The sequence below is a fragment of the Eublepharis macularius genome, chromosome 8 (genome assembly GCF_028583425.1).
Source record: "Eublepharis macularius isolate TG4126 chromosome 8, MPM_Emac_v1.0, whole genome shotgun sequence".
Classification (NCBI taxonomy): domain Eukaryota; kingdom Metazoa; phylum Chordata; class Lepidosauria; order Squamata; family Eublepharidae; genus Eublepharis; species Eublepharis macularius.
In genome coordinates, this window is record NC_072797.1 from 40,762,482 (window position 1) to 40,776,199 (window position 13,718).

The 13,718-nt window shown below is 40.0% G+C and overlaps 1 protein-coding gene across 2 annotated transcripts in view; it reads right to left on the reverse strand.

The window, feature by feature from the left end:
- Window positions 1-2,024: 2,024 nt before the first annotated feature.
- The window catches only part of SV2C (synaptic vesicle glycoprotein 2C), a 93,280-nt gene continuing 81,586 nt past the window's right edge, over window positions 2,025-13,718 (reverse strand). For both annotated transcript variants that reach the window (XM_054987007.1, XM_054987008.1), the window contains exons 10-12: window positions 13,031-13,234; window positions 11,376-11,535; window positions 2,025-2,208 (exon numbers count right to left, since the gene is read on the reverse strand). In XM_054987007.1, coding sequence (XP_054842982.1) covers window positions 2,025-2,208; window positions 11,376-11,535; window positions 13,031-13,234 — 548 coding nt within the window. The remainder of the gene's footprint in view (window positions 2,209-11,375; window positions 11,536-13,030; window positions 13,235-13,718) is intronic.

Consider the following 13,718-nt stretch of genomic DNA (forward strand, 5'->3'; position numbering starts at 1 on the left):
TGTCCCTGAGGCTCCCCTGATCCCCGGGGATCAATTTTATGGGGTTACAAGCAGCTGCTGGGAAAAGGGGAATGCAGGAAAAGACCTGAATATCATCCTAAATCCTGCTACAATTGGTTGAAATGAAGAACACAGTTAAGGCATGCACCCCCTTCTCTGGGCATCTTTGGAGATATTTGAGAGGTCAAGCAGCTAGGCAAAGTTGTTCTGTAATTTGTACAAATACTCGCTTATGTTTGTTTCTCTTTCATAATAATAATAATAACATTCAATTTATATACCGCCCTTCAGGACCCACTCAGAGTGGGTTTAAAAAGTATGCTATTATTACCCCACAACAATCACCCTGTGAGGTGGGTGGGGCTGAGAGAGCTCCAGAGAACTGTGACTCGCCCAAGGTCACCCAGCTGGCTTCAAGTGGAGGAGTGGGGAATCAAACCCAGCTCTCCAGATTACAATCCCGTGCTCTTAACCACTACACCAAACTGGCTCTCTCATTGATTTTAATATCTACTAATTTTGTTACAAAAATGGGAAGTGTCCACTAGTGTTCTTTCACATAATTGTGCAGAAAGTCTAACACACTTTGGGACCTAGAAAATATTTCTATTACTATGGTTTTACTTTGACCTTTATGTTAAGAGATCAGCTATGATAGTATAATAGTTATTTTCCTTTAAACTCAACTGCAGTAGACAATTATATTAATTTTTTTCTTATGAAAGAAATAATTCCACTGTGAGATTTTTTTTGATAAAGGAAGGCATCTTCATTTAAGTACAGTCATTAAGTCATCCCGTTTAATGCTGTGTCACCATGTGTCTGTGGGATTATATGGTTTGGCAGGCGAGCCAGCCAAACCATCCAAACTGGTCTCCTGCCATTGGGGGGGGGAGGGGAGCATGTGTCCCCCTGACTCTGTATCCATCTGTAACTGGCCACCCTGTCCCACAAGTTTGTTTAGGCTGAATGTGTGGTACAATATGTGCACAGTTGTTTTATAGTATTGTATTATTGTTTGCTGATTTTATATTTTATGCTGGCAAGTTTTATTATTGTATACTCTTATATTGTTGTGATCTGCTCTTAGACTGCTTGTGAGGAGAGCAATATATAAATTCATTTAAATAAATAAATAAATAAATACCTTGGACAACTATTGACACCCATTATAAATAATAAATTTTAACAGAACTAGTAGCATTCCGTTATGTAGCTCCCAATCATACAGTGAACCACTACAGGATTAAGTTACTAGCTTTTGAATTGCAGATTATTTCAGTTTATATGGCTGTTATTTATGGGACGTTTCCCCTACATACTTGTACTCCATGATAAACACTGCACAGAAGAGACACTGAACAACATACTTATTCCTACATGGATACCATCTTCACTAAGGACAGTCCTAATGGATCAAATCACGTCAATTTAGTCCAGCATTCTGTTTCTCAGAGTGGTCAACTTGATGCTACAAGTGTAGAAATGAAGGCAACAGCATCCCCTTCTTGTTGGCCCCAAACAACAGGTAGCCAGAGGTACACTGTGTATGAACGTGGATTTCTAGACTTATCCTCCGCATTTCTGTCTAGACTCTTTTTAAAGACATCTAAGTTAGTGGCCATGACTAGTTAAATATAGAATGATGTGAACCAGCAATTATTTGTTTCAACAATGATCTGTTATTTAAACTATTTAAATAACAAAGTGGAAACAAGCAACTCGGGGAGGGGGCAATTGATAGTTATGGGTTGTTGGAACTATACCAGATGAATTCATCACTAAACTACCCTTTTAGCCAAGAATAGAAGGGGCTATGTATGTTTTTTTAAATAATGCTTTAACTAAATCTGTTTTCTAATGTTTAGTCATAGCTCTTTCATTGTGAGAGTAGGTTTTGGCTATATAGTCACCTTCCATGCATTGAGAATCTGAAGCCTTTGCCCTTCTAGTCAGGAGATCTTACGCTTAAAAAGAGAGGAAAACAAACTGTCAATGGCTTTATATCCACAATCTCTCGCAAATTACATCAACACTTGGGTTCTGGTGTCAGGAAGTCGAAGTCCTACCAAACCTCCACATACTAAAACCGTAGAAGCCAAAAGAATAGGAATTGCTTTGGTGATGACTACAAGGGAACCAAATATTAAGTTTCCAAGAACAGCCGCTGCTTTGCATAGTGCATTTAGAAAACCAAAGCCCGTTGCTCTGAAAGAGAAAAGAGAGAGAAAAGGATAAAGGAAAAGTTAACACCTGGAAAGAAATAAAAGGCTCAAGAGGCAAAAGCAGTAAGAAAGGAATGAATGGATATACAGTATTTGAAACTGACCAGCAGCCAAAAAGTTCTAAAACGCACTAAAATAATTAGGAAAAATATGCCTCCTGGAGGTCTGAAACCATGCTTCTTTTATTAAATATCCAATATGGGTTGAGAAAGAATATCTAACACGTCTGAAGTGGGAGAATGGCCTTCACCAAATTGGAGACAACACTGTTTCTGAACTTTGGAACAGGGTCCGAATTGCTACCTGACACTGTGACCACCTAGAAGAATGTCTTACTGAGAAAGCACTGGAGTTCACCCAGCCCAAACCTCAAACACACAATGTATGTCAGCAGTGAGGCTGGTATGAATAAATAGAACAAGACTGAACTTTCAAACTTAAAGGCGCAACTCATGTGTTTCAAGGGCAATGCAACAGCTTCTGAAAAAAATTGCTTCCCCGTGGTTAAGTCCTACATTGGTTCAGTAATATCTGAAGGTGGGCTGACCGGCATAACTCATTTTCAAAGACAACAGCTGGACTGCCAAGGGATTTTATTAGATCCGAATAATGTTGATATTGGGGTAGTAAGATAAAAACAGCACCAGTTTGCTTGATATCAGAAAGCATAACAACATATCATACTAGACAGACAGTGTTTAAACAACAATAATAATGATGCCCAAACATCTGGTGAACTGTGGAAAATATCATCGTTGTCATGTGCCACCAAGTTTCAACTGACTTATGGCAACCTCTCATAGGATTTTCAAGGCAAGAGATGAACAGAGGTGGCTTGCCATATCCTGCCTCTGCAAAGTAACCCTCGTTTTCATTGGTGGTCTCTCATCCAAGCATTAACCTTGGCTGCACAGTTTAACTTCCAAGTTCTGATGAGCTCAAATTAGTCATGGAAATTCAGACAATTGTGTTTACATAACAAGGAGATAAATCAGGTTTGTGATAAGCAACAATTCATCTGCCTTTAGGTGATCTACCTATTCAACACAGCAATTGAGAAAATGCTGACGAGACCTCACCCAGCTATGGCATGTGTTCTATCAGCACAAAAATTACTGCATCAAATGCTTGAAAAACCAGTACTGAAATGATGGGAGATCCAGTAGACGTATAGGGAACAGCAACGAATATTGGCAGTAAAAGCAGATTTTTTTAAAAAAATTATTGTATCCTGGAGGTCCACAAGGACTTCCAAGGGTTCATCTGTTGAACACATGGGTGGGAGCTTAAGAAGGCAGACTAATTTTAGGAGAAGGAGGAGGGTCAAGTTGAAGAAGTCTGAGAAATATGACTTTAAAGTGTGTGGGGGGCAGGGAAGACAAGCTGATAAAAACAGTTGAGACATTTCAGTAGGACTAGTTGTCTTGAATAATTTACATTCCTTTACATTCCTTTAAACAAAAGCCTCTCTCTGCCATAATTAGACACATAATTTTCAAGAAAATATTCCTTTGAGGTTTTTTTTACAAGATGCTTGCTCGTTGCAAGTTTTAAGAAATGGTACAGGAAATCTGAAAATGTTGTTTTAACACTTTATCACAGTGTTGATTTATCTTTTCAGAGATCTGTATTATTTTATTTGCAATTTTTGCAGAGCCCTTTTCCTCATATAATTCTTAATTAAAAATGAAAATGTAAATCTATGGTTCCAAATAGTAGAATATTAAAAGTTTTGATGAAGTATCTTGGCAATTACATGCTCTTTTATACTGCACCATAGCAGGAGTGCATGTATTTTCCACTTTGTGCCTGTGGTCTGAGGAAGGTAGAAAGTACTGAACACATTTTTCTGTATTGTTTATTTTATTGTGATATCCGTGCTGTGTATTTAGTACCTCTTCTGCAAAATCATGAAGGACAATCTGATGTCAGTAAGACTCTCCTCCTATTATTCACCCAAAACCATGAGGCCATTGAGTCCGTGGCTAAATTCCTCTGTCGTGCATCCAACAGAAGATTGGTTTAAATATTCAGGTGACGGTGGTCTTGTCTTCCTGCTGACTGTGCATGTTCACGTTGTTATGCCAATAAAGGTATTCTTAAATGGAATGGTATTTTCCACTTGCCACCAGTTACTCAGTAACTGATGGATTTACTAACTGCTATCACCTAACAGTGACCAACAGACTGAGAGTATTCTGTGCATGTGGTAAGCAAAACTAAAACTGTGAAGACTGACTTATATAACTGAATCCCACCCAACTTAGTTTTCCTGTATGTTGTGGACAAGCTGTTGCCCCTGCCATATACATTTCTCCAAATAATTCACCCAGAGGATGTATTCTTGCATGGACCACATTACTGTTCACTAGTCAAGCATCAGATAATTTAACATACTACTAGGATTATTAGACTGATCAGTTGTCTGCAATTATAACATCAGTATTTCACTCTCTATTAATTTGTTAAGATATTCAGACCCCACTTTTCTCCCCTGTGGATACCCAAAACAGCTTGCATCATCATCCACTCTATCCTCACAACAACCCTGTGACATAGGTGAGGCTGAGGGAAACTGAATGGCCCAAGGTCACCCAGCGAGTTTCCATGGCAAAGTGGGAATTCAAACCCAGGTCTCTCATATCCTAATCTAACCACACCACTATTAGGCGTAACAAAATATATCAACCAGTTGTCAACAGCAATACCTTTGTTTCAAGACAGTCCAAGTGAACAACCACCTACTTTTGCCCAGGTTTTTAAAACAAAACAGGGTGATGTATTGTCGAAGGCTTTCACGGCCGGAGAACGATGGTTGTTGTGGGTTTTCCGGGTTGTATTGCCGTGGTCTTGGCATTGTAGTTCCTGACGTTTCGCCAGCAGCTGTGGCTGGCATCTTCAGAGGTGTAGCACCAAGCCCCTGTCTTTTGGTGCTACACCTCTGAAGATGCCAGCCACAGCTGCTGGCGAAACGTCAGGAACTACAATGCCAAGACCACGGCAATACAGCCCGGAAAACCCACAACCACCAAAACAGGGTGAGTTTTACGCCAGAATAATTAGTTGTCTGAAATTGCTATACATTTGACTCTTCTATCAGGAATACCAATTACCTCTCCAGTTCAGATACAGTAATACATGTCAACTGATGTGTCCGACAGGATCTCCAAAGTACTATCTCTTTCGCCATTTACAACCCACAAAACTAGATAGTAAGACTATCTTTTCTATGACTACTGCGTATCTGCTTTTGCAGATAAGGACTTTCAATGTGCACAAGTTTCCAGAATGGCTTTAATGTTTTCAGGAGGTGCATGGTAATGGAAAAATGTCAGAAGAGTCCCGCCCCCCCCCCAAGTCTCCAAATTCCAAATGTCAGATTAAAATTTACATGCATGTCCCCAAATAAAGTACTTACTGCCAGAGCCACATTAAGGTAAGTTTATGTCAAGTTTCAGAGGCCCCATAGCATTACCAAAATATATATTATTATTCTAACATTGAAAATAAGTAATTTTTTTTTAATACTTAGAGGTTCCTCATAATCTGACACCCTAAACTGTAGCATAAATCCAGCTCTGTGGTAGGATACAATCCAAGGATTACATATCCCTACATATGACAGAAGGGCCAGATATTTCATATTCAAGTCAATAAAGATTGGCTGAATTACCTAATGTGAACTTATCCACTTTAGATCCTGGGATGCCTCTGAGAAAGATGGATACATAAATATTTTTCATAAATAAATAAATTCTGTGAGAAGGTTCCACAGATTGTAGTTATCCTTTCGGCACTTAAACATATAACAAATGAGCAAAAGCAGCATGTGAAGACTCCTAGTAAATCCTTTTTAGATCCCAAACTTTGGTGGACTGGGATTGCATCACACTTTAGAAGAAACTGACTTGGGTGAATACATTGTCTGAACAGGTACAGCCAGAGAAACTTCTAGTTCCACAGTTAGAAAACCAGACTTAACAAATTAATAAAATTTACATTCATTGTATATTAAAAGCCTGGAAAATCCGTACCTGCTGAGTTTATCTGAAATCAGCAACTGCAGAGCACACATTTGAGGTAGCAGATTGAAATAATCAGGGTTATATTACATAGGAGCCTTCCTTGAAACTGTATCTGAAGCAAAACACATGGAACTAGCCTACAAATAAAGATCACGCAGAATGACCACAGAGAGCTGTAGTCAGATAAGGTTAGAAATGCCACACTGTTCTTGTCTGAGCAGAAAGAGAGCATAACAAACAGGAAAGGGGAAAAATTATTGAGATGTAACAAGATACTTTAGTATTATGACTTCAATCACAGATGTGAAAAGGAATAACTAGTATTGTTTCAGCATGTATAAGGCTCCCATGACAATAGAGTAAGATATAGAGGAGATAAACATATTTATTGGATAGTTTACACTAATGTGACGAAAAAACACTGCCACACAGAGCATTATGAGAGATTACCTCAGAAAGGAACAGAGTTTGAGGATGCTTGACTCATACTAAGAACCTGAAGGAAGCAATGATACTTTCAGGCCACATTCCATAGGCTTTACTGGAGCCTGAGAAATGCAGTGATGTTCTACTTCCACACGGTGGCAGTAGAAACTCACTGTGCCCATTCTGAAAAAATTAGCAGAACAATCCTATGCACTGTTAGTCTAGTCTTAACCCACTGAAATCAATAAGCTTAGACTGGAGTAATTCTTCATAGTATTGCACTATAAAACATTCCTTTTATGACAGAATGAAACACCAAGTCTAAAAAAGATCTTTGACTCAAAAGGCAGGAACTGAAGAAATAATGTACAGAACAATACCTGCCACGATCCACCTAGATAACGACTAATTCGCTGTGTAGGATAACCTTCTCCTCAAAGAATTGTATAACGGGGGAGTCTGATCGGAGTGATGCTCGTTGGCCCACCCTTCGGAGAGATGTGATGGCCACTAAGGCGGCTACTTTCCACGAGAGTAGTGAAATATCACAACGGGCCAGTGGTTCAAACAGGGACCCCATCAGTTGTGCTAGAATTAGGGAGAGGCTCCACTGGGGTACAGGAAGTGTTCAAGAAAACATGTTGTTGACCCCTCTGAGGAATTGTTTGGAAGTGTAGTGAGAAAAAACTGTTCTGCCGTCTGTTGGCTTGTGGAGTACCAAGATGGCTGCTAAGTGGACCGTGATGGAAGACGCTTCAAGGCCCTGTTTTAATCGCTTTAGTAGGTATTCAAAGATAAGGTTTAGCGAACAGGTGAATGGAAAGCACTGCGTATGAGATACCCATGAGACAAACCGGTTCTACTTATGGCTGTAAGCTGATCGAGTGGAAGCCTTACGTGCATTAATTAGAACTTGAGCTACCTCCTTAGAAAAGGAGGAGAAGGCTGGGGGATTAAGAGCCACTCTGTGGAGCCTGAGAGTGGGAACATTGTGGTGTAGGATCTGATCTGTGTGTAGGATGTCTGGGGTCTGTAGAAGATTTCTGAAGCATCCTCTGGCCATAGTCCGTAGTATTGGGAACCAATTCCTGTGGGGCCAAACGGGTGTGATGAGGATGCAGTGGGTGCTGAACTGCTGGATCCTGCCTAGTACTCTTGGTATTAGGGGGAGTGGTGGGAATGCATAGTACAGGCCCAATCCCAGCTGATCTGAAAAGCGTCTCCCAAGGAATTTGGGTCTGATCCTGCTAGGGAGCAAAAGGTCCTGGCTTTGGAATTGGCCCCTGTGGCAAAGAGGTTGGTATCTGGGAATCCCCAGTCACAGAAAATGGGATACAGGTAAGTGTTGTTGATTAACCACTCATGTTGTGGTGCAAATATTCTGCTGAGAGAATCCACTCTGCTGTTTGTAGATCCTGCTAAGTGTATAGCTTGAGGTGTGATGTTGTTTTGGATCGCCCAATGCCACAGTGCTGTCGCTTCTGTGCAAAGCATGAGTGATGCCGTTCCCCCTTGTTTGTTGGGGTAGAGAGTGCAGTAGTATTTTCTGTATGGACCTGCACTTTCTTGTCTCGCAACAGATCTGTAAAGGAAACAAGGGAGTAGCAGATTGTTCTTAGCTCTAGAACATTAATATGCATCCTAAATTCTGAAGGGGACCACTTTCCTTGCATTGAAAAGTGACCACAATGTGTGCCCCATCCTATGAGGGATACATCTGTTGTGAGAGATGTGTCAGGGAGTTGAATTCCAACAGGGAGATTCACCTGAGAGGTCCACCAGGTTAGAGATCTAAAGATGGACCTGGGGAAGGAAAATTTGGCCTGTTGGGGTGCTAAAAGGGGGTCAAATCATCTGATGAACCAATTTTTGCAAAGGTCTCATGAAGAGATGGGCATGGGGGACCACACTTGTAGTGGAAGCCGTAAGTCCTAAGAGTCTCTGAACAGACAGCGCAGGTTGAAAGCGTAAAGCTTGAAAATGCTTGGCTAATGTACTAATGATGTTCACCCTGTCCTCTGGTAAAGAGGCTCTCCCTGATACGGCATAAAATTTTGCTCCAATAAACTGGACAGATTGATCCAGGGAGGGAGAGGATTTCTTCCAGTTGATCACTAGTCCTAAGGATGTCATGGTCTGGGTTGTTAAGTGGATATGTTCTAAATGAAGGGTCCTGGTTTGGGCCACTAGGAGCCAGTCATCCAGGTACAGGTATATTGAGCAGCCCTTGGTTCTAAGGAAGGCAACAACAGCAGCCATACATTTAGCGAATACTTGTGGTGCTGAAGATAACCCAAATGGTAATGCTCTGTACTGAAAAACATTCCCTTGATATAGAAAGCAAAGGTATTTTCTGTGGTCAGAGTGTATGGTGATATGGAAATAAGCATCTTTAAGATCTATTACAGCAAACCAATCACCAGGCTTCAAGAATTGTATGATACCGGAAAGTGTAAGCATACAAAACTTCTCAACTATAATAAATTTATTTAACTTTTGAAGATCCAGGATGGGGTGGGTAACACTTCCAGCTCAGCCCTCAATTGAGGGCATGACTGAGAATCTGACAGGGTAGGAAGGACCAGACTTGGAAAACTTTCAAACTCAATTTTATAACCAGCATAAATGATTCTTAACACCCACATATCAGATGTAACCTGCTACCAAGCTGGGAAAATATCATGCAGCTGTTCCCCAAAAACTGGGGACAGCCCCTGGCCTAGTGAGAACTGCTTAGATGCAGAAGCCTGGTCCTTGCTCTGCTGGTACTGAGATCCATGTCTCTGCCTCTGGTTCTGCCTCTGCCTAGAAAAGCTGGACTGACTGTCATGAAATTGGCGATGGGAAGGATATGGATACCCTTGGTACGGCTGGTATCTGTGGGATCTCCCTCGGAATAGGGGCTGTTGGAACTGTGAGCGTCCCCCTTGTGGATTGGCCGGGAGAATGCTGTAGGAGCATGCTGTCAACCGATCCTTACACTTCTGCGACAGTTACTCGTCCATCTTTTCGGAGAAGAGTTTCCCCCCCTCAAATGCCTTTTAGCAGTCTCTATCCCCTATTGGTATAATCTGGCAGCAAGGTATGAATTAGTAGTCATGTGCTTCAGCCAGTGCCATTAACATAACTAAGAGCTGGTATACTCAGTGCTGGAAACTTGATGGGTCCTTTTCTCCCATTCTCTCTTTCTGCCAGCTATGGGCTTGCAGCTGGACTCCTGCATGTGGGCAGAGCATAGTCACAATGAATACGATATTGGGGTGAATTCCCGAGTGGGGGGCATTTCTCCACACTATAAAAGAAAAACGCATTAAAATCTATAAATAACTGCTACAAGAGAGGAACACTGCTAACCTGAAAGCAAACAACCAAAGGGCATTTTTTGCATGTTATGCTGTTGACTGGAACAATAGCTGAGGGAGGCCATTCAGAATTGAGGCCATTCACAATTCAGAATATAAAAAGAATTATAGGATGGCCTACAATTCCACTCCAGTTCACTTTCATGCATTCCAAGTTTCAGAATTATTTTTAAACATACAATGTAATGTAGTGGTTAGAGTGTCATATCTGGGAGGCCCATGTTCAAACACCCAGTCTGCCATGGGAGCTTTGTTGGGTGACCTTGGCCAGTCACACATTCTTAGCCTAAAACTGGGTTGTACTATTGTTACAGGTATTGAACCTACCTTCACAAGATTATTGTGAGCACAAAATGGGAGGACACTGTTGTAAGCCATTTTGGATCCCCACCAGGAAAAAAGTGGAATGTAAATGAAGTAAGTAAATAAATACATTTCTACCCTTAATAATTTTAACTGCCCTTTCTTGTCTTTTCACCAAGTCCATTATAAACATTTTAAAACTGTACATTTCATTCTAAATATGATTGCACCATAAAGTGTATAAAGGTAAAGGTAATCCCCTGTGCAAGCACTGAGTCATTACTGACCCATGGGGGGATGTTGCATCACGACATTTTCTTGGCAGACTTTTTACGGGATGGTTTGCCATTGCCTTACCCAGTCATCTACACTTTACCCCCAGGAAACTGGGTACTCATTTTACCGACCTCAGAAGGATGGAAGGCTAAGTGGTATTAAAACACTACATTGTTAGTTGCATTCCAAATAATTCTAAAGTTCTTTCCACTACCAAAGAAGAATAAGCTGGCTATGACCCCTAAAATCTTTTTTACTTTGTAGGTGCAGTCAGCCTGGGTTAGCATTGGCATTGGCTAGCATTCTTTTTGTCTCAAATCTTCTGCCATTCCATGCCTCATTCACCCAGATCAAACTATCTAACAGTCTACTTGTTAGCTAGCACTCTCTTGAATAACTTCTGGACACCTGCAAATTTGTTCATACAAGTCCAAAATCATTTACAAACAAATCAAATAACAACAATTCTAGTGCAGATTGTTGGAAGAATCTTCTATGAACAGCATTGTTGCAAACCATGTCTAGACTTCTGCCCACTGCATCCTATTTTAAAGAAAACCAATTAAGAGGTCACATTATTTTATTCTATGATTGCCCAGGTTTTTTTGAGACCTTTGTAAGGAATCTGTGTCAATGTTTCTTAAAATACTCAAGCATTTTTATTTATAAAGGTGCTTTGTTATAATTTATTATAAACAAATTAGAATGTATAATTAATGGTGGTTCAGACAAGAAGTAAAAGCAAAGCACAAATATACCTTCTGTCTGTAGGATACAGCTCCACAGTAATGACATCAAGGGAGTTCCATGCTGAGATAGTGAGGCCATTGTAAAGACACAACATGCCTATCATCATGGATTCGCTTGTGCCAAACCACAGGAAAAAACAGCTAATTCCAGAAAGAATCATAGAGCCACCTGTATTTGCAAGGCAAAGGGTAAGAATTACCATCAGTTTTATTGTAAGCTTCAGAGCACAGGCATGTTTTATACAATACTAGAAAGCAAAAAATGCCATGTTTCAATTTAAATCCTTTATTCAGCTATCAGTATAGTCAGGGCCCAGGAGGCTGTGAAGGGGAAGCTCAAATTGAAGGTAAGTAGTGCCTAAAATGCCTTACACAAGAAGAGCAGCGTAAAGGAACGTAAACTATTATGATGGATACTTCTAAATTATCCGGTATGACTTAGTTGCAAGTGAAACAACCTTCATTTCCCCTCCCTTGCAATATGAATAGTTTCATTGCATTTCCAGCAAGTTCTGTTTTTAATTTTAAGGTAAAAATTTTGGTGTGGGAATGTTGGGGTTTTTTTTAAGGTGGGCTTATTCCCAGGACTATCAAGGTTTACAGCAGTTGACTCAGGGCAGGGTTAGGTATTACAATAAAAATGAAACTGCCAGCCAAAAGTGTGTAAAAGTTTGCATCTTCCCCACTCTATATGTATGCAAAAAAAGAAAAACCCACCTATGTCCAGGTATCATCACCCACCCCTGGCAGCAAATGATACGGGGCTGGAGTAGGAAGGAACATGCTCAGAATAACACCATCATGATGACATCTCTTTGTGTTGAGGAAGGGGACAAAATGGGCACAGGGCCACCATATTTAGTAACAGCCCCATTATTATCATAACTTTTGGTAACAACAGTCTCAGAATGGTGCCTTTGAATAATTTTATAGCATTAGATCAAGGTCCATCTAATTTGGCTTTCCATCTCCACCAGTGACCAGCTAGATGCCTTCAATATACTGACTAGGACAACTTGATGGTAACAACAATCCTTTGCTGTTTGTCCTAAAGCCTATGTTAATTAGAAGTCTTTTTCTGTAAGACACGAGGTAAGTTATCATACTGAGTCTTAGGGACAAACTAGGCCATTACACAGTACATGAAAATTCCCCGATTTCTATTCTTAAATGAAAAGTAGCTGCAGGAAGACTGAGGATTTGAAGACAGAAACAGCATTGCGGGGGGGGGGGGCAGAATAAAAACATTCATTTCTTTTTCTGATAGGTAGAAATGTAGCTGAAGGAATATTTACAATATAAAAGCAGATGAAGAGAAAAATGGTTAGGAAAACCTTTCTACATACTCTGTCTTACATTAAAATGCAGACTTCTGCGGCTGTTTTAAAACACAAAATCACATATTGTGATACTGTTACATGTACTCTGTGTAATGTTTCAGTTGGCCTTCCGCTTCCTGCAAAAAGTCTGAACTCTACTTTTTTTCTGTTAATCTGCACAAATCATTTTCAAGCATTTCTTTCTGAAGGAGTTCAAATATACTAATTTGTGGCTTAAAAATCCCTTTCCCAGCCCTTTCAATAATAAATTATTTTAAAACTGCTAAAGTTATCTTTTAAAAATTATTTTAACTGGTTAAAATATTTTTAATCCCAAGTTCATACCTAGCATTGTTAAACGCCCAATTCTGTCCATCAGAAGAGCTGAGACGATATTTCCTGGTAATACTGCTAAAGTCCCCAAGAAATTAACAAAATAAATCCAATAGGCGCTATAATCATCATCAAAGGAAATCTGACATCCCGTCTTGTTGTGTTCAAATGTGCAGTTTATAAATCTACTGCCAGAGTATTTATATGGTTCAAGATCTATGGAATCAAAAAGAATAACCATGAAAGTATTACAAAGCCATGAAAACACCCATTTCAAGCACTGACTGTTTCACTAACAGATTTTTCATCATGATGCAGCTTGTTCTGTGTCCTTGGAAGAGCAAAGGATAAAAAAGGGGGGAAGCATTTCTTTTCTTTTCTTTTTTTTTAATAATTTTTTTATTTTTAATTACTAACATCAAAAACTACAAAAAGGGAAAAAGGGAACAGGGGGAAAGGGAAGAAACAACATATGAAAAACACACACTACATCTACAAGTATTGCATTCCCTTCATAATACAATTATTTAAAGTTAAACTTTCTAATATGCTATTGGATTGGTAGATCTTATATACGAACTACAGTCAGGATCAGGTCTTATATACGAACTACAGTCAGGGTCTCAGTTCTCTCTGAACAGCTACAGTGGCTGCGCTCACTCCCTCCTCCCCACTACCCCCTTCAGATTCTAAATCTTCT